Raw genomic sequence first — 26,334 nt, 5'->3', positions numbered from 1 at the left:
CCAACCATCCCATATACTCCCACCACCATACCCTAGATGGTGACAAAGTGTGCTTTGGTAGGGTCTCGTGCTTACCTCTTTCCTTTTCCTTGTGTCTTTATTTTATAGTTACCTGTTTTTGGTCTGTCTCCCCAGTAGACTGTAAGCTCCTTGAAGGCAAAGTTTTGTTTCATTCAGCTGTGCATTCCCAAACCTTGCACCGTGCCTGGCACATGGTAGGCAACCAATGGTGCTTTTTTGAATGAATGTAAAATAAAATTTTTTTAAAAACTAAAATTAATAAAAAGGATTGCCCTTCTAGATTAAATAAAATCTGAAACCTTCAAGGTTGACACCGACCCTAAAAGTGCGAGGGAACAGACGCAAGAACAGGCAGTCTAACAGCGCGATGAGAACGCTTGGCCCTAAACGCAGGGTCCCAGGGTGCCGCCGCAGGTGCCACCGAATCCCCAGCGCCCTCGAGCCAGGCGGGAAGGGCGGAGAGCGAGCTGCTCGGCGTCCAATCAGGGCCCCGCATTTCGGGAGCCAATAGCAGCTTGAGAGCCGCTGAACGAGGCCGGACTACGCTTCCCGTGATGCCCCGCCGTCTCGGGCCCGGCGGCTGCCGTAAAGCGGTTCGCTCGGTACGACGCTCGTCCCCGCCGCTCGCCTCTCCAGGCGCCGGGAGTGTTACTGCTCCCCCGACGTGCGAGAGCCAGTTCCCGGCCGCGCGCCCTCCCCGTCCGGGCGCCCTGCCCTCCGGGGGCCCCGGTCCCCAAAGTGGTCGCGGCGGCGGCGGCGGCGTCCTCAGGCCAGGCCGCGGGGGGAGGGGGCGGCCTGGAGGCAGTGGCGGGGTCTCAGCACCGGCCACCGCAGGCGGGGCCATGGAGCCCAGGGAGTCGGGGAAGGTAGGCCTGGAAGGGCCCTGGGGCCGCCCTCCCCCGTCCCGTAGATCCCTGACCTGGGCTCCCGCGAGGCGGGCGGTACGGGCGGAGGCCCCGCGGATGAGCCAGCCTTGCAGGGAAGGACTCGCCCGCTCGCCCGCCGCCGCTCCCTCCGCACTGGGGCGGCCTTCTCCGGGCGGGGGTCGCAGGGAGGAGCGAACGAACCCGCCCCGAGCCCCGCGCGGCCTCCCTGCCCCCTCTGTCTCCCGCCGCCGAGCCGCCCTCAGCGCAGTGGGCGCTCGCTTGATGCCGGGGCGGGGGACCGCCCAGTGCGGTGGTGGAAAGGTGCCTCGCACAGCTCCGTCCGGAGTGTCCAAGAGGCCCAGCGTGTTTTAAGCCTGAGTAGGACCGTAGTGGAAGCCAACGGGGTAGGGATTCCCGAGAGTAGGGTGAGGGTTTGGCGGTGACTACATCCTCCCTCCCAAGAAAGGGCCCAGAAGAAAAAGAGAAGGCATCTGGCATACTTCTTGCCCACTTAAAGTTGCTAGCGTGTCTACTTCGCGTAGTATCTGAGCATTGACGGGAAGTATAGCCATAAACTTCCTTCAGGCTTGGGGCAGGAGGCTGCGCTGGAAGAAATGGTAGGAGAAAGTGCTCGAGGGTAGAGTTAAGCGAGTTTGACAGGATTGCTGGAGCTCGGAGGCTTGACCAGCTTGGTTGTAGCCATTTGACGTGGACACAGTGGCAGCCCTTGGGGACTAGGATCTTTCTGGATGTTCTTTGCTGCCTGCTGCCAGTTCTTGAGGATTGTTTCTTTGGCACAGGGGGAATTCCTTCCACAATGTTTTCAAGTGTGTATTGAAGTCTCTCCTTAAAAAAAAAAAAAAAAAAAAAAAATCAACGAAGAAAGTTAACAAACATATGTGGTCAGTGGTTGACCGAAGGAGATGGTGGGATACAGGACACACACGAGGTGACCACGTTCCCCGGAGGAGCCCTCCCACAGATTTGTGTTCAGTAAGAGGACAAGCCTGGAAGGATTGTCCCATGGACAAAAGAGAGAAAGGATGATGAGGTTGTGTTCACTCTGTAGCTCCTCTTGGAAAGGCTGGGAAGGACTCAGTTACCAGAAGTTACTCCCTGCTTAAGCCTCTCTTCACACTCGCACCCCTCCACAAGCTACAGTGATGCATTTCACAGTTGAAACAACCAAGGTAAACCCTCTGACAAATAAAGCTGCACAGAACCTAACTAAAGAAAGATTGAAGGTGAACGGTGCACCAGCCTCATGTTAAGCATTATAGGAATAGCAGAGAAGTAAAGGAACTGGCCCTTACTCTCAGATAGTATCTGCTGATTACTTTCAATTAGACCTAGTTTTGGGAGCAAAATGTAATGGGGAAGAAGGGTCATAAGCAATGGGCATTGAAAATTGGAATTAGTGATTTGAGGTTGATTTCAAGCTATTCTGTGTAGTTGTAGGCTTTCTTAGCTTTTGTTACATTTTATTTTTATTTTTATTATTTTTTTATTTTTTAGAGAGCAAGCAAGTAGGGGAGGGGCAGAGGGAGTCTTTTAAAAATTTTTTTGTTTAAATTCAGTTAATTGACATATACTATATTGTTAGTTGAGGTCAGTGACTCATCAGTTTTATGTAACACCCAGTGCTCATTCCATCAGGAGCCCTCCTAATGCTCATCACCCAGTTACCCCATCCCCCGCTACTTCCCTTCCAGCAACCCTCAGTTTGTTTCCTATGATTAAGAGTCTTATGATTTATCTGCCTCTCTGATTTCATCTTGTTTTATTTTCTCCTCTTTTCCGCTCTGATCCTGTTTTGTATCTTAAATTCCACATAAGTGAGATCATATGATAATTGTCTTTCTCTGATTGACTTATTTCACTGAGCATAATGCCCTTTAGTTCCACCCATGTTGTTGTGAATGGCAAGATTTCTTTTTTTTTTTTTTTGATGGCTGAGTAGTAGTCCATTGTATACATATACTACATCTTTATTCATCTTTCTGGACATCTAGACTCTTTCCATAGTTTGGCTCTTGTGGACATTGCTGCTCTAAACATTGGGGTGCAGGTGACCCTTCGGATCACTACATATCTATCTTTGGGGTAAATACCCAGCAGTGCAATTGCCAGGTTGTAGGGTAGCTCTATTTTCAACTTTTTTGAGGAACTTCCATACCATTTTCCAGAGCAGCTGCACCAGCTTGCATTCCTACCAACAGTATACGACGGTTCCCCTTTCTCCTCAGGAGAAAGAGAATCTTAAGCAGACTTCATGTCCAGCACAGAGCCCCAGGGCTCAGTCTCATGACCCTGAGATCATAACCTGAGCTGAAATCAAGAGTCAAACGCTTAACTGACTGAGCCACTTAAGTATCCCTAGGCTTTCTTAGCTTTTTTTTAAATATAAATTTATTTTTTATTGGTGTTCAATTGCCAACATATAGAATAACACCCAGTGCTCATCCCATCAAGTGCCCCCCTCAGTGCCCGTCACCCAGTCACCTCCACCCCCCGCCCACCTCCCTTTCTACCACCCCTAGTTTGTTTCCCAGATTTAGGAGTTTCTTATGTTCTGTCTCCCTTTCTGATATTTCCCACTTATTTTTTCTCTTTTCCCCTTTATTCCCTTTCACTATTTTTTATATTCCCCAAATGAATGAGACCATATAATGTTTGTCCTTCTCTGATTGACTTACTTCACTCAGCACACTTTGAGAACCCTCCAGTTCCATCCACATCGAAGCAAATAGTGGGTATTTGTCTTTTCTAATGGCTGAGTAATATTCCATTGTATACATAGACCACATCTTCTTTATCCCTTCATCTTTTGATGGACACCAAGGCTCCTTCCACAGTGTGGCTATTTTGGACGTTGCTGCTATAAACATTGGGGAGCAGGTGTCCTGGTGTTTCATTGCATCTGTATCTTTGGGGTAAATCCCCGGCAGTGCAATTGCTGGGTAGTAGGGCAGATCTATTTTTAATTCTTTGAGGAACCTCCACACAGTTTTCCAGAGTGGCTGCACCAGTTCACATTCCCACCAACAGTGCAGGAGGGTTCCCCTTTCTCCACATCCTCTCCAACATTTGTTGTTTCCTGCCTTGTTAATTTTCCCTGTTCTCACCGGTGTGAGGTGGTATCTCACTGTGGTTTTGATTTCTATTTCCCTGATGGCGAGTGATGCGGAACATTTTCTCATGTGCTTGTTGGCCATGTCTATGTCTTCCTCTGTGACATTTCTGTTCATGTCTTTTGCCCATTTCGGGATTGGATTGTTTGTTTCTTTGCTGTTGAGTTTCATAAGTTCTTTATAGATCTTGGATACTAGCCCTTTATTTGATATGGCAACACCCTTTTCGAACTTGGCCACAGTAACTTCTTGCAAGATATATCCATGAAGGCAAGAGAAACAAAAGCAAAAATGAACTATTGGGACTTCATCAAGATAAGAATCTTTTGCACAGCAAAAGAAACAGTCAACAAAACTAAAAGACAACCTACAGAATGGGAGAAGATATTTGCAAATGATGTATCAGATAAAGGGCTTTCTTAGCTTTTAATGAGAGAAGAGAGAAATGCACACATTTTGGGAGGTAGGGGAGAGATTTAAAGTCCTGTTTAGGCCCAACCACTACTTGAAAACCCTGGGAACTGGAATTTTCATTTTTGATACTAATTCTGATTGCAGAGTGTCTCAAAAAGATGCTCACCCTTCCCAAATGCTTCAGTTCTCTAACCTGGGAAATTAGAAGGTTATCCAAAGATGAAATAAAGTGATTGCTGAACAAACTGGCAGTGTTAGATATCTTGCAAATGAGTGGCAGCAACTAGGCTGGATAGAATGTCTGTGCTGTTCTAAAGTTCCATTCTGTACACACACACACACACACACACACACACATATTTATATATTTGGCTCAAGGCTGGGAGACTGGGGGTCTACTTCAGGTAGTAACTTGATCTATTATTAGTATCTTCTTTTGGTGCTGTTTTGTGGTATTTATTAACTAAAAGCAGTCTTGGCCTATTGGGCTAGGTTTGGGGTATCTTGCTTGCCATTGGCAAAATAATGGATAGAATTCAAAGCTTGCCCCACCACTCTATTCCATTATCCTGTTTTATTTTCTTCACAGCCCTTATCACTATATAAAATTCTCACGTGTTTTTATTTACATGTATGCTGACTTTACTCCTTGCTATATCCCCAGCTAGAGCAATGGAGCAACATCTGGCATTTTATAAGTTCTCAGTATTTTTGGAATAAATGACTTGTAAAGTAGCATCATTACAGGAACCCCCTCTGCTACAGGCTGTGAATGTTCTGAAGAACACTGCAGGGACAGCGCCGGTGGCTCAGCGGCTTAGTGCCGCCTTCAGCCCAGGGCCTGATCCTCGAGACCCAGGATTGAGTCCCACGGCCTGATCCTGGAGACCCAGGATCAAGTCCCACGTCGGGCTCCCTGCATGGAGTCTGCTTCTCCCTCTGACTGTGTCTCTGCTTCTCTCTCTCTCTCTCTCTGTGTGTGTGTGTGTGTGTCTCTCATGAATAAATAAATAAAATCTTAAAAAAAAAAGAGAACACTGCAGTCTGACACCTTATGTGCCCTCTGGGACACATTTGATTTTTGGTGCTACCAATTAGGAGTACTTATTGTGTATGTATTTCTTGCCTCAAAATTTCTGGTTCTTCCTCCATCTGTCTTTTCCATGGAAGTGCCATTTCTATTATTGCACTTATTTTTAAAAAGATTTTATTTATTTATTCATGAGAGACACACAGAGAGAGAGAGAGAGGCAGAGACACACGCAGAGGGAGAAGCAGGCTTCATGCAGGGATCCCAATGTGGGACTTGATCCTGGGTCTCCAGGATCATGCCCTGGGCCAAAGGTGGCACCACTGAGCCACCCGGGCTACCCTATTATTGCACTTATATTATTGATGTCTGTCACCGCCTGATAGATTTTAATCTCTTTGGCAATGGTGATTTTGTTTTTCCATATCTTAGGATCACCATGCACCAAGCACATAAGAAACAAATAATAAATCTATGTTGAATGAAATAGTTAAGTGCCTATGAAAAACTTTCTGCATAATGTGGTGGGGGGAAGGGGTAGGTGATGGTGAAGGCTGTTATAAAATAAGCCAATCAGCATAGGCTTCCTGAGTATCTCTAGCTCCATGAGGGGTGCCAAGGCTTCTTTGCTTAGGGGAAAGAAATGCTTAGCCCAGGTGGTTAGTAAATCCCTCATGAAAGAGATGGAATGTGAATGGGAACCTGATGAGTGGGTAGACTAAGTAGCTAGGAGGAAGTAGACAGTCAGGGAACCTAAAAGTTGGGTATGTAGGGGGAGGAAAGGTACAAGATATGTTAAGTGATTGCAGTTACACTGATCTGTCTGCAATAGAGATTCCAGGTGAGGCAATACATAGAACTAAAGTTAGGAAGGTGGGTTGTTCACATCCACGGAACTTGGTGCTGGGCTAAGTCAGAGTTCTGCCCTGTAGACAATGGGAACCACTAAAATAGAACATCCAGGGATGCCTAGGCTGCTCAGTGGTTGAGCATCTGCCTTTGGCTCAGGGTGTGATCCTGGAGTCCCGGGATTGAGTCCCACATCAGGCTCCCTGCATGGAGTCTGCTTCTCCCTCTGCCTATGTCTCTGCCTCTCTCTCTCTCTCTCTCTCTCTCTCTCTCTCGAATAATTTAAAAAAAATCTTTAAAATAGAACATCCAGATATAGCCTTTGAGATATATATATATATATATATATATATATATATATATATATATATATATATGAAATTGTGTTTTCTTTACATTGAGGTCACTTGGAATCAGAAAGTGCTTGCCATCATACTGGCTAAAAGAAATATGAGAGGTAAGGCAGTCATTCTTACCTATGTTGGGAAAATACTTCCTTATTATCTAAGCATTCAGTTTTGGCCATACTCTTCATCCTTGTGGATGCTAAAGCTAAAGTGGTGGGTCCATTGGCTTTCATGATAAGCCCACCTGTTCCTTCAGGAAGAAAGGGGGAGAGATGGGCATGAATAGGGAGCCCTGCTCATCTTTGGTCACAAGTTTAACCTGTCCCAATCGGAACAGCTACCTTGCTAGTCCTGGTATACAGTAATCATCCTGAGATCCACCTTCAGTATAATCTCAAGTGTTCTCTTCCTACTTCCCATGTTGGCTCTCCTTAACCATTTCTTATGTGTACCCCTTTCCTGTCTGCCTTGTTTTAGTGGAGCTGATCTTCCAGCAGGATTTGGAAACAAAATCACATTTTGCTTTGGAAGACACTTTGAGAGCAAATAGTTATTTAAAACATATACATTTGGCAGAACAATTCTTTTTTTTTTTTTTTATTTTATTATTGGGACACACCTGGGTGGCTCAGTGGTGGAGCATCTGCCTTCAGCTCAGGGTGTGATTCCAGGCCCAGGTATTGAGTGCTGTGTTGACCTCCCTGCGAGGAGCCTGCTTCTCCCTCTGCCCATGTCTCTGCCTCTGTCTGTATCTCTCATGAGTAAATTTTTAAAAATAATAAAATCTAAAAAATTTTTATTAATGAAGTATAATTGCCATATGATGTATTTGTTTCAAGTGTACAACATAGTGGTTGGACAATTCTGTATATTACTCAGGGCTCACTGCAAGCGAAGTCCCCATCTGTCACTGCACATTATTAAATATTATTGACTATATTCCCCATTCTATATTGTTCATCCTCGTATCTTATTTATTTTGTAACTGGAAGTTTGTACCTCTTAATCCCTTTTGCTTATTTCTCCTACCACCATCCCTCCTCTGCAACCATCAGTTTGTTCTCTGTATTTATGAGTCTGTTTCAGTTTTTTTTTTGTTAATTTTTGTTTCTTAGATTCCACATATAAGTAAGTTATATTCTATTTGTCTTTTTCATCTGACTTATTTCACTTAGCATAATACCTTCTAGGTCCGTCCATGTTGTTGCATATTCCATTCTCTCTATATATGATAAATAGATCACATATATTTGTATGACATCTTCTTTATCCATTCATTTTTTAAAAAGATTTAACTTATTTATTCATGAGAGGCAGAGAGAGAGATTTAGAGACATAGGCAGAGGGAGAAGCAGTCTCCCTCCAGGAAGCCTGATGTGGGACTTGATCCTGGGACTCCAGGATCACGCCATGGGCTGAAGGCAGGCGCTCAACTGCTGAGCCACCCAGGCATCCCTTCTTTATCCATTCAATTATCAATGGACACAAGTTGCTTCCATATCTTGGCTATTGTAAATAATGCTTCAATAAGCATGGGGGTGCATATATCTTTTTGAATTAGTATTTTTGCTTTCTTTGGATCAATATCCAGTAGTAGAATTATGGATCACATAGTATTTCTATTTTTAATTTTTTGAGGACCCCTCCTCACAGTGGCTGCACCAATTTACATTCCCACCAACAGTGCATGAGTGTTCCCGTTTCTCCATATCCTCACTCCTCACCAGTACTTGTTATATCTTGTCTCTTTTTTAAAAGATTTTTTAATTTTAAAGTAATCTCTACACCCAATGTGGGGCTCGAACTCACAACTGTGAGATCGAGAGTCACATGCCTTCCTGACTGAGCCAGCCAAGGGCCTCTGTTATTGTCTTTGATACTAGCTATTCTGACTGGTGTGAAGTGATACCTCATTGTGGTTTGATTTGCATTTCCTTGATTATGAGTGATGTTGAACATTATTTCATGTGTCTGTTGGCTATATGTATGTCTTCTTTGGAAAAATATCTGTCCAAATCCTCTGCATTTTTTAATCAGATTTTTTTTTTTTTGGTGCTTAGTTGTATAAGTTCTTTATGTATTTTGGATATTAACCCTTTATCAGATATATCCTTTAAAAATATCTTCTCCCATTCAGTAGGTTGCCTTTTTGTTTTGTTGATGGTTTCCTTCACTGTGTAAGAGCTTTTTATTTTTGTGTGATCCCAATAGTTTAGTTGTGCTTTTATTTCCCTTTCCTGAGGAGACATCTGTAAATATGTTGCTAAGATTGAAGTCCAAGAAATCAGTGCCTGTGTTTTTTGTTTTAGGAGTTTTATATGATTTTAGTTCTCACATTTAGGTCTTTAATCCATTTTGAAGTTTTTTTGTGTATGATGTAAGAAAGTGGTCCAATTTCACTCTTTTGCATGTAGCTGTCTAGTTTTCCAAGCACCATTTATTGAAAAGTTTGTCTTTTCCTCATTGTATATACCTGCCTCCACTGTCATAAATTAATTGACCATCTATGAGAAGGTTTATTTCTGGGTTGTCTATCCTGTTCTATTGATCTGTATCTATTTTTGTGCCAGGACCATATTGTTTAGATTATAGCTTTGTAGTATATCTTGAAATCTGGGATTATAATAACTCCAGCTTTAGTCTTTTTTTCTCAAGATTGCTTTGGTTATTCGAGGTCTTTTGTGGTTCCATACAAATTTTAGCATTATTTGTTATAGTTCTGTGAAAAGTGCTGTTGGGTTCTTGATATGGATTGCATTGAATCTGTAGATTGCTTTGGATAATATGGACATTTTAACAGTATTAATTCTTTCAATCCATGAGCATGGTATATCTTTCCATTTGTGTGTATATTGTCTTCATTTTTTTCATCAATATCTTATAGTTTTCTATTCCTAGGTATTTTATTCTTTTCAGTTCAATTATAAATGAAATTGTTTTTTCATAATTTCTCTTTCTGCTACGTTGCTATTAATGTAGAGAAATGCAACAGATTTCTGTATATTAATTTTGTATCCTGCAACTTTATAGAATTTATTCTAGTAGCTTTTTGGTGGAGTCTTTAGGGTTTTCTGTGTGTAGTATCATGTCATCTGTGAATAGTGACAGCTTTACTTTTTCCTTAGCAATTTAGATGCCTTTTATTTCTTTTTCTTATCTGATTGCTGCAGCCTAGGACTTCCAGTACTGTCTTGAACAACAGTGATGAAAGTAGACATCCTTGTCTTGTTTCTGATCTTAGAGGAAAAGCTTTCAGTTTTTCATCTTTTAGTATGATGTCGACTGTGGGCTTTTCATATATGGCCTTTATTATGTTGATATATGTTTCCTCTAAACCTCTGTTGAGAGTTTTTATCATGAAGAGGTGTTTATTTTTGTCAAATGCTTTTTATGTATCTTTTGAGATGATATGACTTCTATTCTAACTTTTGTTTTTTAAGATTTTATTTATTTATTCATGAGAGGCACAGAGAGAAGCAGGCTCCCTGTGGGGATCTTGTTGTGGGACTCGATCCCAGGATCTGGGGACCATGCTCTGCTCAACCACTGAGCCACCCAGGTGCCCCTATGCCTCCTTTTGTTAATGTGATGTATCACATTGATTGATTTGTGAATATTTAACCATCCTTGTATCTCTGGAATAAATCCCACTTGATTATTGTGAATGATGCTTTTATTGTATTGTTGAATTCAGTTTGCTAACATTTGTTGAGGATTTTTGCCCATGTTGATCAGGGATGTTGGCCTGTAGTTCTCTCTCTCTCTCTCTCTCTCTCTCTCTTTTGGGGGGGAGGTTGGTGGTATTTTTGTCTGATTTTGGTTAATGCTGGCCTCATAAAATTAATTGGGAGGTTTTCCTTCCTTTTCTATTTTTTAGAATTTTGAGAGGACTAGGTATTAAACTCTTCTTTAAATATTTGGTAGAATTCATCTGTGAAGCCATCTGGTCCTGGACTTTTGTTTGTTGGGAATTTTTTGATTACCAAATAAATTTCATTATTAGTAATCAGTCTGTTCAAAATTTCTATTTCTTCCTGATGTAGTTTTGGAAGATTGTATGTTTCCAGGAATTTACCCATTTCTTCTAGGTTGTTCAATTGTTGACATATAATTTTTTGTAGTATTCTTATAATCCTTTATATTTCTGTGGTATCCATTGTTATTTCTCCTTTATTTGTGATTTTATTTGAGTCTTCTCTCTTTTTTTCTTGATGAGTTTGACTGAAGGTTTATCAATTTTGTTTATCTTTTCAAAGAATGAACTTTTGGTTTCATTAATCTTTTTCTTTTTCTTTCTTTTCTTTTCTTTTTTTTTTTTTTTGTCTGTATTTCATTCATTTCCACTCTGGTCTTAATAATTTATTTCTTTGGGCTTTTCTAGTTCTTCTTTTTCTAGTTCCATGAGATATAAGGTTAGATTGAGATTTTTCTTGTTTCTTGAGGTAAGCCTCATCTTAAACTTCCCTCTTAGACTGCTTTTGCTGTGTCCCAAAGATTTTGGACCATTGTGTTTCCAAATCATTTTTATTTTTGAAATTATTCATTAATACATATTCATAGACAAAAGTCTAGAAGGTTACATACCAAATGTCAGTAGTAATTTTTTTTTAAAGACTCTGTGAGAGTCTTTTTTTTTTAAGATTTATTTATTTATGATAGAGAAAGAGAGAGAGAGAGAGAATGAGAGAGAGGCAGAGACACAGGAGGAAGGAGAAGCAAGCTCCATCCTGGGAGCCCGACGCGGGACTCAATCCCAGGACTCCAGGATTGCACCCTGGGCCAAAGGCAGGCGCCAAACCACTGAGCCACCCAGGGATCCCTAATTCTTTTTTAGCAAGGTGATTGTGGATGATCTTAATACATTTTTTTTTTTTGCTCATTGTCTAAATTTTCTGCAGTGAACATGTATTGACTCATTAGAAAAGTACTCGAATTATTTTTTAAGTATACAACTCAACAGTGACAGATAAGAATGGTCTGTATTGTTTTTCTCAAGAAGTTTTTACTGTTGAAGTTAAAATAGGTATTTTATGTGCTTGTAATCTGACCATAAAGTTACAAAGCAATTTTAGGCAAATATACTAAACCTTGTCATAAATAGGTATGAATGGGTCCCTTTCACAGTTGTTACTCTAGAAGAACTTTTATTTACCCCAAAGAAATTGTTTCCCAAGATGTTTTGCTTTGGTGGTGGGGAATTTATTTTTTGTTAATAATCTTATTTATTAAACTAGGTGGTAAGTGTTTGTGGTACGAAATTAAAATGATAAAAGAGTAATGTGTTCTATTTCCTTTTTTGCTTATTTATTTTATAATGGTTTGTTGCATGGCCGCAGCAGTTTACCTCTCTGAGGCTACAATGATAGTTTTATTTTTGTAAAGTTTTCTTCTCCATGCCTCACGTTCATATCATGTTCCTACCTGCCTCCTCCCCTTGCAACCATCTGTTTTGGTTTCTTCGGCCCTGAGAGAGTCTTTCCTCTGCTGTCTGCTAGTCCAACTGTTAGCTAACACTGTGTAATCAGAAACCCAGATTTTAACCAAAGCTCTGAGTCCATAAAAGAGGGGGCTTGTAGCACAGAGCCATGCAGGGGAATCTGGGCGGGCATTTGCTGGCCAATGGCATTCCTGTTGTCCTAGCCTTACTGCCTTCACTCCCAGGCTGGAGGCTTTCAGCGCTGCAGATCCTGAACTGCCTTTGGATTTTCTGCTATCAATTGTGTTATTTCTCAATCTGCTGCTGGGTGAGGATTTGATTTTCTTGGATCTCCTCAGTGTCCAGAACTGTATGACTTTTGTCCCCTTGTTTTGTTTCCCACCCTAGTGGGTGTTTTGCTTTGGCATGTTTGGTGGGGAGAATGTCTTTTAAATACACAGGGAGGATGCAAAATTCAGAGTGCTTGTCCAATCTGCCATCTCACTCCAGTACTCCTGAAAATGTTTTCTGAACTACATACCCCTTTTTGGCAGAACAGAGGCACTTTACAAACCCCATAGGATATGGTTCTCTACTCTAAAGCTTTGCCTATCTTGATCACTGATTTCATTGACATAGTTCTGAATGACTTTGGACTGTTTCCAGGAATCAGATACATTCTCCTTACCAGGTTCAAGATTTTGCACAAGCATGTGCCATAGGTTGTTGCTGAGGCTCTTGTGGAGAAGTGCTGGGTACTGTGGCAGGCGAAGAGCTCACAGGGAAAGGATAATGGAATTCCTGAGTCAGCCTTCTTGATGACTTGTGTTTCGGTGTGTGGCCCTTCCTAGAAGAAAGTCTCATTCCCACTGTGACTTGGACCCAGAAGGTGAGAAAGGTCTCTATGCAGATGGACAATGCCCCTCCCCCCAGTCTGATGGGTGCCCAGAGTACAGGTGCCCTCAGGTGGTCATGAACACAGATGTGGAAAACTAAGGAGGATGTTGGTACTTACCTGGTGCCATTTTTCCCTCCAGGCTCCTGTGACGTTTGATGACATCACTGTATACTTGCTTCAGGAGGAATGGATGCTGCTGAGTCAGCAACAGAAGGAGATCTGTGGTTCTGACAAGCTGGTGGCACAGCTAGGTATGGGCTCCTGTTCTCTTTCCCACCACCTGAGTCTGGACCACCATTCCAAACTGTATCCAATTATGACATACTTGAGAATTTTCTGGTATCCTACCATTTTTTTCAGGCCTGTTTACATTATTCATCTGCTCAGTCCCATTTGTAACTTAACTGCACCTGGATTCACATACCACCCTTTCTTTTCTCCTCTTTAATTGGCCAAGAGAAGTGGGGAAGTCGGACATGTCAACACTGGACCCTGATGACTCACCATATTATAGGGATGGCTCACCATATTATAGGGTGCTTCCAGGTGGGAAGCACCACCTATGGTCTGTGGAACTGCAGTGTGGATTTTGTTTCAGGTGCCTGTAGGGCACTGGAGGTAGTGCATGGTAGTAGAAAGAGTGTCATCTGCCATGTGGGAACCTGCTCTTAGTTCCAGCCTCCACCATGTGACACTGGTGTGCCTTAGACCAAACCCTTTCACTTTTTTTTATTTTTGTTGTAAGATTTTATTTATTTATTTAGAGAAAGAGTGGGGAGAGGGGTAAAAGGAAAGGGAAAGAGAATCTCCAGTAGAATCTATGCTGAGCACAGAGCCCAGCTCAGGGCTTGATCCCACCATCCTGAGATCATGACCTGAGCCGATACAGTCAGATGCTTAACCAACTGAACCACCCAGACTAATGGGAGCAACAGTCTCAGCTCTGTAGGTGGAAGGATTGCAGCTGGGTTCGGTGTTCTCCTATGTGTGCCAAAACCAGTTTGAAAACTGCTCGTTCTTTTATACCAAAATTTGTAGAGTAGCAGTTCATGGGCCTTGTTTTTTTTTTGTTGTTGTTGTTTGTTTGTTTGTTTGTTTTGTTTTGTTTTGTTTTTTTGCTTTTGTGACTTTTGCTTGGGTTTTTAACAATATTTAAAATAAATTTTTAAAAATTTATTTAAGTAATCTCTGTACCTAACATGGGGCTTGAACTCATGACTCCGAGATCAAGAACCACAGGCTCTTCCAACTGAGCCAGCCAGGCACCCCAGTTTCTTTACAATATTTAAATAAATTGTCAATATTTAACACTGGGAGTTTTCACATGGAATTATGATTTCTGGTTTCTCTTGAAAAGCAGGACGGTCTGGCAACACTGACCCTGCATTCCACGTGGTGGCCTCCCCTGGAGAGAAGCAGCAGCTACCACCCAACCCCCCAACAGGTCACCACAGCCTCCTTGCCTGGCCTGGTTTCCTCAGTTATGGTATCTGGTCCCTCTCAGCATTTGAGTTTATGAGCCTCTGTTCTGAAGTAGTCGTTTTCATACCTTTTTAGCCTCATTGCATTTGCTTAGACGCCCCCCCCCCCCATTCTTCTAGGGGTCTCATGGATATGTGAGTTTCTATCTGAGTTTCCAAACCACCATGCTAAAGCATCGAGACTCCTACTTGTGTCCTTGATCTTATGGTGTGGAGAGGATGTCCCATAAAGACCCTTCCTTTATGTTGTGATGTGACCTGGATCCAAGACTTCATAAGTGCTTCTCTCTGTTCCTGACTCAGGACCAACTATTGCCAACCCAGAGCTGTTCTATAAGTTTGAGCGGGGGCCAGAGCCATGGCTAGGCAATGTTCAGGGCCAGAGGACTCTCCTGAGCCACCACCCAGGTGAGTGTGGACCTGCAAAGGACCAGGGATGCCAGCTGGAGAGAAGGAGTGGAAAGATGGGCACCAGGACTCCTGTCTTATCCTTGGCCTCTCCCTGTTCTCTGCCAACTCACACATGAATGCTATCCTTCCCCAGCCGCGACCTTATCTGAAATATACACACTTCCTCCAGCATTACTCCGTTGTTCCACCTGTCCATCTCCCTTTATTTTATTTCTACCTAAGAATATTTCTTTTTAAAGATTTTATTTATTTATTCATGGCAGACACAGAGAGAGAGAGAGAGGCAGAGACACAGGCAGAGGAGGAAGCAGGCTCCATGCAGGGAGCCCGACGTGGGACTCAATCCCGAGTCCCCAGGATCACATCGCAGACCAAAGGCGGCGCTAAACCGCCGAGCCACCAGGGCTGCCCAAGAGTATTTTTTATATAAAGATTTTATTTATTTATTCATGAGAGACACAGAGAGAGGCAAAGACATAGGCAGAGGGAGAAGCAGGCTCCCTGCAAGGAGACTGATGTGGAATTCGATCCCAGGACCCCGGGATCACGCCCTGAGCCAAAGGCAGATGCTCAGCTGCTGAGCACAGCTGAGCCACTGTGCCCCTGCCTGGGAGTATATGTTGATTTATAATTATATATGCTAACTTCCGGGTAGCCTCAGTGGCCCGGCGGTTTAGCGCCACCTTCCCAGGGTGTGATCCTGGAGACCCAGGATCGAGTCCCACGTCGGGCTCCCTGCATGGAGCCTGCTTCTCCCTCTGCCTGTGTCTCTGCCTCTCTCTCTGTCATGAATAAATAAATAAATAAAAAATTATATATGCTAACTTCCATAAAGGCATGCCTCTGGCTTACCGACTGCTATATTCCCAGTGCTGAGGACAATGCCAGGCACACAGCAATTGCACAATAAATAATTGCCGAATGAATGAACAGATCTCCACTAAGTTTTAGGGATTTTTCTTGGCTTTTCTCCTTTGATAAGCCCGGCTTGGCTAGGGCCAGGCCAGATGACATCTAGTCGTTAGATGAGATGCTGCTTAGTTTTAAGCAGCCCCTGCTGCAGGAGAAAAGGGAGGCAGAACAAGCTCTTACAGGAGCCAACTCCTAGGAATCTGCTCTCTCTTGTGACCTGTCTCAGATGGACTACAGGAAGCCCAAGGCTTCAGAGATACTAAATTGTTTTATTTTGTTTTCCCAGGGTTGGCTCTTCATTTTGAACCCGCTTACTCCTTATTAGCCACTTTGTGTTCCTGGGTTGGCTACAGTTATGTAGACTGGTCTGTTGGCCTGGAGCAAATACTGTTGAGTCCTTGGCCACCGGGCATCTGCACTTATGTTGGTACATAGGAAATGGCTCTTGAGGAGTTCAGCGCTGCCTAACCCACGTTTCAACCGAGGAGTGAATAAAGAAACTTCTAGTTTAGCTTGAGGAGGAAAAATCGCAGTGAGTTTGTGAGAGTTTTCGCATCTTTGGAGGGGCTATGGTGTCAGAGACGACTTGTGTTTCTCCGGAGGGCTGGAGTAGGGACCCCTGGATGGCTCAGCGGTTAAAACGTCTGCCTTCAGCTCAGGATGTGATCCTGGAGACCTGGGATCGAGTCCCACATCGGGCTCCCTGCAGGGGTATCTCTCTGCCTCTCTCTCTCTCTTTCTCTCTGTTTCTCACGGATAAATAAATAAAATCTTAAAAAAAAAAATGGAGGGCTGGAGTAGCAACCCCAGGGGGAAGTTACTTAAAAATGGATCACAGCTTAAGGCTGACTCTGGGGCACAGCCATGTACCCAGAAGGTAGGTTGTTCACTTGCCCCAAAGACACGTGAGCAAAGTGCAAATGCCCGTGTAGTGGGGTTACCATAGAAGGGGATTCCTGCTGAGCATAGACTTGAGTATTTCGTTTTTAATTACCTTCTTTAACTGACATTTTATGAAGTTCAATGCTCTTTTTTTTATTATTTATTATTTGAGAGAGCAAAAGTGAGAGAGCACACAGGCAGGGAGAGGGGCAGAGGGAGAGGGAGAAGCAGGTTCCCCGCAGGGAACCCAATGCGGGGCTGATCCACAGACCCCAAGATCGTGACCTGAGCCGAAGGCAGATGCTTCACTGAATGCGCCACCCAGGTGCCCAGAGTTCAGCATTCTTATCCATAAATAAGTTGGAACTCCTGAAGGTGGCACCACTATCTTAGTTTGCAAAGCTAAAACTCTAGAGATCTATTTTTGGCCATATTTGCCCTTTAAATTTAAATTTAAGGGATGCCTGGGTGGCTCAGCGGTTGAGCTTCTGCCTTTGGCTCAGGTCATGATTCCGGGATGCGGGATCGAGTTCCGCATTGGGCTCCCTGCGAGACACCTGCTTCTCCCTCTGCCTATGCCTCTACCTTTCTCTGTGTCTCTCATGGATAAATAAATAAATAAAATCTTAAAATTAGTTAATTAATTAATTAAATTTAATAAAGAGGGAGATGCTTAAAGCTCTTGTGATTTTCTTCCAGGTCAAATGAGGTAGGCCTGGGGAGCTGGGGGTTGAAAGAAATTCCAAGCAGAGCCTGTGCCACTCTTGCATGTCATTTCCAGGTTTCTTATTTGCTATAGCCGAGAGGCTCATAAGTTGCAGTAGCCCTAACTATAGGATTTCAGAGCAAATTCCATTGGTTTCTTTTCTCCAAAGGGAAAAACAAGGTGGGCTGCATGGAAGAAAGGAATGTGCAAAGTCCAGCCAGAGAAGCTGGACAGGACGTGCCACCGCAGAAGAAAGCTTGCCTGTCCCATGTCAGCACAGAGTGTGGCAACACTGCGGTAGACTATGCAGGGAAAAGCAAAAAACCCTTGAAACCCCGCTCTATCCAGAAGTCTTGGTTTGCGCAGTTCCCATGGTTGGTCATGAATGAGGAACAGACGGCTCTATTTTGCTCTGCTTGCCGCGAGTACCCATCTGTCAGGGACAAACGCTCAAGATTAATAGAAGGTTATACAGGACCATTCAAGGTGGAGACTCTCAAATACCATGCCAAGAGCAAAGCTCACCTGTTCTGTGTCAATGCCTTGGCAGCTCGGGATCCCATCTGGGCGGACCGTTTCCATAGCATCCGAGAGGAATCTGTAGATGTACTGGGCAGCCCGGAGCACCTCTTCACGGCAGATTACCCCATCTTGTACCCCCCAGGACCTCTGGGAGCCTATGACAACGTGGCCCAGCTCCTGCCCAGCCCAGGAGCCAAACTGGAGGACCCCGGGGGGCATGGAACACTTCCAGCATTGTATCTAGACTGCATTTCTGAGTTGAGGCAAAAAGAAATTGTTGATGATACACACAGCTCTTCAAATGTCACCATTTTGTGTAATGACGCTGCTGAACCCTGCGGCCAGGTAATGTGCTTGTAGTGATTGCCATGTCTCAAAGGGAAGGATTCCATACCAGGAACAATAGTGTGGTATGACAATGTTGGGAAAATTAAAATAGCCATACCTGCTGCAAACATTATAAGGGTGTGTTCTGTATCCTAGCATGCTTATGGTATGTCGGGCACTGTTTTATGTGCTTTACTAGTGTTATCTCATTTATTCATTCATTCATTTATTTCAGAGACAGCGTGAGTGCGCATAGGGGGATGAGCAAAGGGAGAGGGAGAATCTCAAGCAGACTCCACACTGAATATGGAGCCTGATGAAGGGCTCCAGCTCACCACTTTGAGATCATGACCTGAGCCAAAACCAAGAGTTGGCACTTAACCAACAAAGCCACCCAGGTGCCCTGTATTATATCTCATTTATTTAAGACAACAGCCCTATTATTTTCATCTCCTTTCACAGATAACAAAACATAATTAGTGGGACAGAACATTCCAATTTCTGATATAAGGGAAACGTCTAAGTTCAGGACGATAATCTTTATCCACAACCTAGAGAAATCACAGAACTCAATAAATAATACACAACCAGAAATAATTAATTTCAGAGATTTTTTTCAACTGTACCTTCAGAATCACCCAGCACTGTTAAACATTGCAAAATTTCCTCACACAACACGTTGTTTTATGTAATGTCTTTGATGCTGCTCTGAGGCTGGTAGAGCAAGTACAATTGAACTCAACTTGATGGGGGGACACAGAGTCAGGGAGATGGACATGGCCCGAGTCCGAGGGCTCTTGTGGTGCTGGCCTGTGCCAGAGCATGGCCGCCAGCCAGCGCTCCCCCTCTGCTCCCTGTGCACAGCGGGTCCTGAAGCTCTAGCTCTCACCTCACGGGTACTTTGTAAGTTCTTAATCCTTTGCAAAGTTGGCTATAAGAAAACTGTGTTATCTGAAATTTTGAGTAATGAGATCCTTTGCCATCTCTCAACTATTTTACATAAGAAGGATTATACTAGAAATCATTTTGACTACCCTTCCGGCTTTCCAAGGAGAATAGCTCAGGTGTTCCTCTTACCTCACTTCATAAGGGCCCGGATAAAATCAGTAAGCTTGAATTTTTCCAGAAGCTAGAAAAGTGACAAAGTTCATTACTCTTCATGTTCATATTCCTTCTGAGTGTTAGAAGCTAATAAAATATGTCTAGTCATTTGTAATTTGAATTCTTTTAGCAATAAGGCACGTGTAAACCAAGTCACTGAATATCACCATCTCTCGTTCTTCTGTACCACTTCTTCCTTCCTCTCCCAGTGGAACATCTTAGCAGGTGCTGGAGGCATAGTCATAGATGAGTAGAAGGAACCCCCTTAGGACTGTAGAGGGCAAGGTGATTTTGTAAGGCTCTGCTAGGGCTTCTGTTCTTCACTGCATTTTTATTTCCTCCTAAGACACCGTAGGATCAGACTGAGGCTCATTTGTGTTTTACCTACTAACTTGGGGCCTCACAAATTTGCTTCTTTGACTTTCGATGGATACATTAATTCCTCAGAATTATATCTGGGCCTCTTGGCAAGCCTCCCAAGAGAAACAGGCCTTGACAAGGACCCTGAGAATACCACGCTGGGTGTCTGGCAGAAGAGGCGTGTTGAGTGACTGCTGCTCTTTGTTGCAGGATCCTTCTGAAGAGGGGCTGTTTGAGGAGGTTCCTGTGGTGTTTGAGGATGTGGCGGTGTATTTCACCCGGGAGGAGTGGGGCATGCTAGTCAAGCGGCAGAAGGAGCTGTACAGAGACGTGATGCGGATGAATTATGAGCTGTTGGCTTCCCTGGGTAAAGATTCATGTAGACCTTTGTTCGCCACCATCATCTGACATGGGAAACCCACAAGGACAGCCGTCTCTGGTGGTCATTTTTCCATTTCTGCCCTCTCCCTGTACGTAGGCAGAGAGGGATTCTATTTTTTGAACCTCAGAACTCTCCCTGCTTTGGGATACTGTACTTTATCCCCTCTTCATCCATCTCTCCATCCATCACCCATCCTCCACCAAAGAGTTATTGAACACTTCCCATGCACCAGATGAACACAAATGAAGCAAGCTCTCTGCTTTCAAGGGGCTAGCAGGTTTTCGGGAGAAATAGACACTTGAATAAGAAATTCTAAAATAGCACAAGCTCTGTAAAAGAGGTTCAGGAAAGGTGCCCAGAGGCTGCTAGAGAAGGGTGATTTCATTTTGTTGGGCATTGAAGGGAGGTATCAGGAAAGTTTTCAGAGTATGACATGTTTTAACTGAGTTGGTGGACAGGACAGGTGGACAGAGAGAAGGAAGGCCATCTGGATGTGACGGGGAGGGACAGCATGGGCAGAGGCATGGAGGTGCCTCTCCTTCGTCTATGCCGGGGCTGCTTCCTTGTGCCCAGCGGCCAGCAAGGGTCAGTGGTCTTGGCTCAGCCGTCACTAGGGGGGACCTTGGAGAAAGATGAATATGATAGTGCTCGTTACCTTCTCAGAAGAGTGCCATCTCTTACATCTGCCTCTTGATCTCTTTGCCTGCTGTTTCCATCAGATACCCCAGGTTCTTAGGGCACCAAAAAGTGGAAAACAACTTTTCATCCTAGAATGCTCTTTACTTACCTAGTGTATCCATGAACAGCAGCCTTACAGAGGAGGCTGCTGTACACGACTCAGGAATACAGCAGCAATCTCCATTGTGACTTCTGCAGAATGAAAACTAAGAATATTTGTGACTTAATTGATGTCCTAGGCCTTAGTTTATACCAGGGCTTCTTCCATGTGCAGCTAAGATATGGATTATTTTCTGAACATTTCTGAGGTGTGTGCTTATTTTTATTGTTTGCAATGTATGTATGGCTCCCCATTCAGAAGTGATGTAAAAGTGGTTTCTTTGTGACGGTAGAGGTGTTGTCATCAGACCCTAGGCCCAGGGTGCTTGAAACGAAGTATGCCTTCAGAGAGCATCACTACTGCCCGCACTGTTTATAAGCAGTGAGAATGAAGGGGAAATTCATTTTTAAGAAATATACACCCACTTACAAGAAGTTGGCTTTTCCTTGAACACAGAGTAGTAACATGCTTTGCCCTTGGGGCCCCTGTGGAAAGTTGTAGTGAAAGCAATAGGTGAGTGGTATTGACCACAGGGTGTCTCCTGCCAGCCAGGGCTGGCAGCGCTCCATGTAAGCATTTGGTCATTTTCTTTTTAACTCATATAAGTCTGGAATGGGGAAATCTTCACTAACTGGGGGAAATAAGGGACAGTTCAGTCTGGCTTATGTTTTGTTTGGATGAACAATAAGTAAAATCAGAGGAAGGGCAATCAATTTTGCTTGAGGGTTGCAGGCAGGGGTCAGGGAAGGCTTTCTAGAGAATGGGGCTGTCCTTGTCAGTCATCTGTGGGACTAAAATGGGTACAGAAATCTAGGAACAGAACTGCATTTATGATTCTTTTGTGACCTTAATTAGGTCTCCAGTGATTACCCTTTAACTGCTGTCTGATTTTGACAGTTTTCATGTGTGAGGTATAAAAGCATTTATTTTAAGGAGCCATCAGAATATAATTGGGGCCAAACATAAATCATTTGTATGTTTAAAAATTACCTTTTAAAGGGCATTGAGCTGATCACTGGGATATAAAACAGTGTTGAAACATAGTGCAGGCACTATTTTGCTTGGGTAAGTGTTTTTTTTTTCCTCCCACACTTCATATCCACCATTGTCCACCATTTAAGAGTTGAAAATCAAATAGTATTTGGTACTATTTTTCAATTATTTTTTTTTTACAAATAGAACTTCTTGAAGTAAACTTAGATTTTGAAAAAGAAAACCCCATTGTAATCACACCAAGAAAAGTTATGTTGGCCTTTGAACAAAATCCCCCATCCATTTTTAATATTTCTTATATTTTATCTTGAAATACTGTCATCTGCTTATCCTGGGTGTTTTAGGAAGCTTCTGTGTCTTTCTTTTATTCTTTCGTCTGGAAATCCTAACAGTGGCTTCTGCTGTCAATGAATACTGAGCGTGGGTCCTGTGTTGAGTTTCATATGTATTCTCTCTAATCCTTAAACCAAACCTCTCAGGCAGGTAGTAGTAGTAGTATTTTCAGACAAGAAAACAGACCTGGGAATCCCAGCCATCTCGCTAGAAGCTGGAGAAGAAACTGAAATTCTTTCTATTCTGGGCATTGCATATGCCTTACACTTCCTGCTTGTAGATGTTTATTGCCACTTGGACTCCATCTCTGTTCGTTTCAAGACTTGTGCTAATCATGTTGTTTATGTAATAATGATAATACACCAAGTATAAGGTGAGACTTCTTAAACATTCAAACAGTTTCAGAATTTTCTAAAAGTCTCTGCTCCCATCCCCAGGCCCCTAGCATAAGATTGCTAGTTTGCGAGGCTCTTTCAGACCTTCTGTGAAAGTCACTGCTAGCTCCCTCTCTCCATGAGAACTGCCTGGAGAAAGGGGACTGGCTGCCCTGGGTGATCAGATCATGTTGCTGCAGCTCAGCTCACCTCAGATGCTGGGGCATTATGATCCTGGGGTTATTTGTCCTGTTGACTTCCTTTTGCTTAGATCCTTTGAGGAAACCCAGCTAATTCTTCCACTGCTCTTGTTGGGGTTTACATCTAGCAGGTTTGTTCTTTTAGATTTTATAATTATTTTACCCGTTCTTAAAAAGACAGCCTCAATTTGATGTAGTCGAACTTTAATTTCCATCAGTTGTTTGGCAGTTAAATTGCATAGACTGAAGCTTTTCAGCAGATGGAATGTTTTCAGGGTAAGTTCATTCCTGTCACACCCTCCTCAGTCTCATCAGCTGTCCTGTCAATAGGATTGAACCTGCAGAGGACAGTCACTTTGTTTAGGTAGAAAAGAAGAGGTTTGTGTTTTGTTTTCAATGCTTTCCTGTTTCAGCCTTTTCTTGTGTAGACTTGTTTATTTGGAACTATTTTATATTCTGTATTCTATATTGATATTCTTTTATTTCCATACTTTAAATTCTGGTTTCAGACTTTGGCCATATTTGATGACATCTCTTGCTTTCCCCCAAAAAGAAAACTCAATTAGATTCCACTGTTAAGAAACTAATATTTGTCGGTAACAAAAGGAGACATGCCAATAGAGAGACTGTGTGGTAGCCCTTGTTTTTATGAGTAAAAGTGTCATCACATGCTAAGTGGCAGATCATGCACTTCAGTGGGCAGTGCCTTTTCTACAGGTGATGTAATCAAATACAGCTAGACCTCACATAGCTGGTGCAAAAAGTCATGCCTCTTGGTAGAAACCAAAACTGAGTGGGAGGGCCTTCCGTGAGAGATGAGTAGTTCAGGTGGCTCATACGGTTTGTAGGAGGCCACCTGCTATATGGTGGCCCATATGTCAGGGCTTCCAAGTGGGGGCAGTGTGGGAGCTGGAAGAGAACCAAGGTAGGGCCCCAGGGCAGCTGTCCCCCAGGGGTTCACAGGTATGGCCTGCCCACCTTGGGATGGAGCTACCCTGGAAGATCAGAAGTTTGTCTTTGTAAGCCAAACCATTTCTATGGAATGTGTGTGTGTGTGTGTGTGTGTGTGTGTGTGTGTGCGCGCACTTGCATGCACACATGCTCGTTGCATGCGTGCATGATCTTGCTATAGTTAGGTCCCCTCTGCCATTTTTTCATTACTAAGACTTAGAAAAATCTGTTTGCAATTTCCTTCTGTCTCACTGGTTCTGAAGGAACAAAAAGAAAAGGGTTTTGGCAACATTGTAGCCACAGCTTTCAAGAAGTCTGGTTAGGGTACAGTATTCCAGGGGCCAATGTGGTGGGGGTGGCAGGCAAAGGAGGCCTATCCCCAAGGAAAATATAAATGAGGCGAATATATTTGGGGATATTTGGTCTGTGTGTTTCCAGTTATTATTTACAAATATTTACAAATATTACTTCTTTTATCTGCGTAGTTCTAACAAGACTTAAACCAAAAACGTCCCACTTTTCTCTGCTTCTGGGTCCTCGTCCCCAGAGACTTTTAGCTGCTTCCTCTGGTAACATACCTCATGACTTCTAGGAATCCACGCAGACATAATTTTCAAAAGAGTGAACCTCATAGGATACACTCAGAAGACAGCTTTATTCTTCTCCATCACTACATGTTTGGATCAGCTCTGTGCAGCTTTTTTTCCTCATCCCTTGGGTTGTCAAAAAAAATTTCAGAGAGCTTTACTTGATACAAATACTATATTGAGCAAGAAAGGAACTATTCACAAACAGGGAGACTTCACATCCAAAGTGGTTAAAGCTTGGCTTTCACCATTTAAAGCTCAGTTTATAAAATATGAATGAGGGAATACTTTGGGTTTTTTAAAAAATTGTGATAGGTTACTAAAAACGTACATTATTTTTTAGGGTAGGAGCAGTGGGTGAGGTTTCTTGCACGTAGCCGACTGGCTTAGAGGCTATAGTAAGATCACACTGTTATGAAGATAGCTTAAGTTTTGTTTAAGGCCAGTGTCCCCAGTAGGAGAAACATGGGCATTTTAGGATTTGACTGTGTGATTATGAGTATTTGATCTGGGGCTCTATTCAAGCTGTGGCCTCGTTCTGGTTTTTTTTTTTTTTTTTTTTTTTTTTAAGCTAGGTGAAATCAGTTCCACACAATAAATTATCACAAATCTAGTGGCTAAATTTTTAACTCATTTATTGCCTTGCAGTTCTGGAGGGCAGAAGTCCTGATGGGCTCAGCTGGGTTCTCACGTAGCCAAAGTCAGGGTGTCTATCAGGCTGGCCTCCCTCCAGGAAGCTCTGGGAAGAATCACTGCCAACCGCATTTAGGTCGTTGGCAGAATTCAGTTCCTTTCAGTTGTAGGACTGCAATCCCCATTTGCTCGCTGGTTTTCCACCAGGGATCATTCTCAGCTTCTACAGGCTGCTCTTCAGTCCCCTCCACGTGGCCTTCTCCATCCTCAGGCCAGCAGCAGTGTGTCAAACCCTGCTGGTGCTTTGAAGCCGACTGACTATGCTTTTAAAGGGCAGATGTAGTCAGGTGAAGTCATCCAGATGGCCTCTCTTTTGCCATGTAATGTCACATAATCATGAGTGTGATGTCAGGTCGTAGGTTCCACTCACAGCACAGGGAGCAGAGATGAGGAAGGGCCAGGGCCACTGGAGCTCATGTTAGAATTTCACCTACCCCAGAAGAGAATGTCCTTTCTCTTGAGTGATACACGTAGAAGAATTTAGGGATAAAGGGGGTATGGAAGCAATTTACTCTCAATGGTTCAGAAAAATATTGCATGTATATTATTTATGTTATTCATACACATACATAAAGGGAGGAGGGGCAGGGCACATGAACACATCGGCCTGATACAGCAATGGGACAAAATGTAAGTGATTGGAGTTCCTCGTGTTATTATTGAAACTTTTAAATAAGTTTTAAATAATATAAAAATATATACTCTCCCCCCAAATTAGGAAACAAAAGTATAGTCTTTGTGTAGTAGTAAGAAAACTGGACTTCATCTAAAGCTAACGTTTCTCACCTCTTCTAGCTGTACCTGCCCCAGGTCTGGAATCTGGAACCTGGTGGTAGGAAGAAGGGCACTCTCCTCCTACCCCCAGCTTGTTCTAGGACTTCTGCTGTGTCCTGGGTGGGAACAGTGGCAGGTGAGTGGGGAGGAGAGGCACAGCCAATGGCATCCTGGCATCCACTTGTGGCTGGGATAGTAGAAAGCTGATTGTCTGGGTGAGTTTGTGGGTTCTACGCTCCCCCCACACCACCACTCACTACAGTCCCCTCTATAGGGGTGAATGTCTGCTTTGGCAGTTCAGCCCCATGTAGGCTCGTTCTTGGGCTGCCAACACATAGTCAGGGGCAGAGGCCCTTGAGGTGGCTCCAGGCTTCTTTTCTTTCCCTCAGGGGCCACATGTGGACCACAGAAAACATGTGTCCTTTGCTCTGACAAACCCTGGAATGTAGGCTGTTTCTGACGTGGCCACCATGAAAGAACCCATCAGTCAGATTCTGCCTTTAGTATTTTCCAGGCCTGGATTCAGGAGGATCCCCAGAGCCCAGCGGATTACGGTCAGGATGTCATTCCCGTTAGGCTTAAGATCAGGGAAAAG

General features: G+C 43.5%; 1 protein-coding gene and 1 long non-coding RNA gene across 12 annotated transcripts in view; one reads left to right on the top strand and one right to left on the bottom strand.

The window, feature by feature from the left end:
* Positions 1 to 593: 593 nt before the first annotated feature.
* ZNF862 (zinc finger protein 862) overlaps positions 594 to 26,334 on the top strand; it is a 37,237-nt gene continuing 11,496 nt past the window's right edge. Inside the window, exons 1-8 of one of the 9 annotated variants that reach the window (XM_072777067.1) lie at positions 652 to 887; positions 6,714 to 6,768; positions 12,766 to 12,963; positions 13,112 to 13,223; positions 14,333 to 14,458; positions 14,757 to 14,861; positions 17,534 to 18,231; positions 19,885 to 20,041. In XM_072777067.1, the coding sequence (XP_072633168.1) occupies positions 13,163 to 13,223; positions 14,333 to 14,458; positions 14,757 to 14,861; positions 17,534 to 18,231; positions 19,885 to 20,041 (1,147 nt within the window). In that variant the 5' untranslated portion in view covers positions 652 to 887; positions 6,714 to 6,768; positions 12,766 to 12,963; positions 13,112 to 13,162. Of the gene's footprint in view, positions 888 to 6,713; positions 6,769 to 11,566; positions 12,403 to 12,765; positions 12,964 to 13,111; positions 13,224 to 14,332; positions 14,459 to 14,756; positions 14,862 to 16,062; positions 16,309 to 17,533; positions 18,232 to 19,884; positions 20,042 to 25,760; positions 25,876 to 26,334 lie in introns of those variants that run through there. The other 8 variants (XM_072777066.1, XM_072777068.1, XM_072777071.1 and 5 more) reach the window with 8 other exon arrangements.
* On the bottom strand, positions 17,107 to 21,353 carry LOC140605081 (uncharacterized). Of its 3 annotated transcripts, none has more exons than XR_012007836.1 (3): positions 20,844 to 21,353; positions 17,890 to 20,677; positions 17,107 to 17,797 (listed from the first exon to the last, which is right to left on the bottom strand). It is a non-coding gene; the product is annotated as an uncharacterized lncRNA (long non-coding RNA). The 3 variants fall into 3 exon arrangements; XR_012007838.1 differs by having other exon boundaries at positions 17,110 to 17,797; positions 17,890 to 20,142; positions 20,712 to 20,849; XR_012007837.1 differs by having other exon boundaries at positions 17,111 to 17,797; positions 17,890 to 20,142; positions 20,844 to 21,347.

The sequence above is a fragment of the Canis lupus genome, chromosome 15 (assembly GCF_048164855.1).
Source record: "Canis lupus baileyi chromosome 15, mCanLup2.hap1, whole genome shotgun sequence".
NCBI lineage: Eukaryota > Metazoa > Chordata > Mammalia > Carnivora > Canidae > Canis > Canis lupus.
This window is presented reverse-complemented; position numbering and strand designations above follow the sequence as displayed.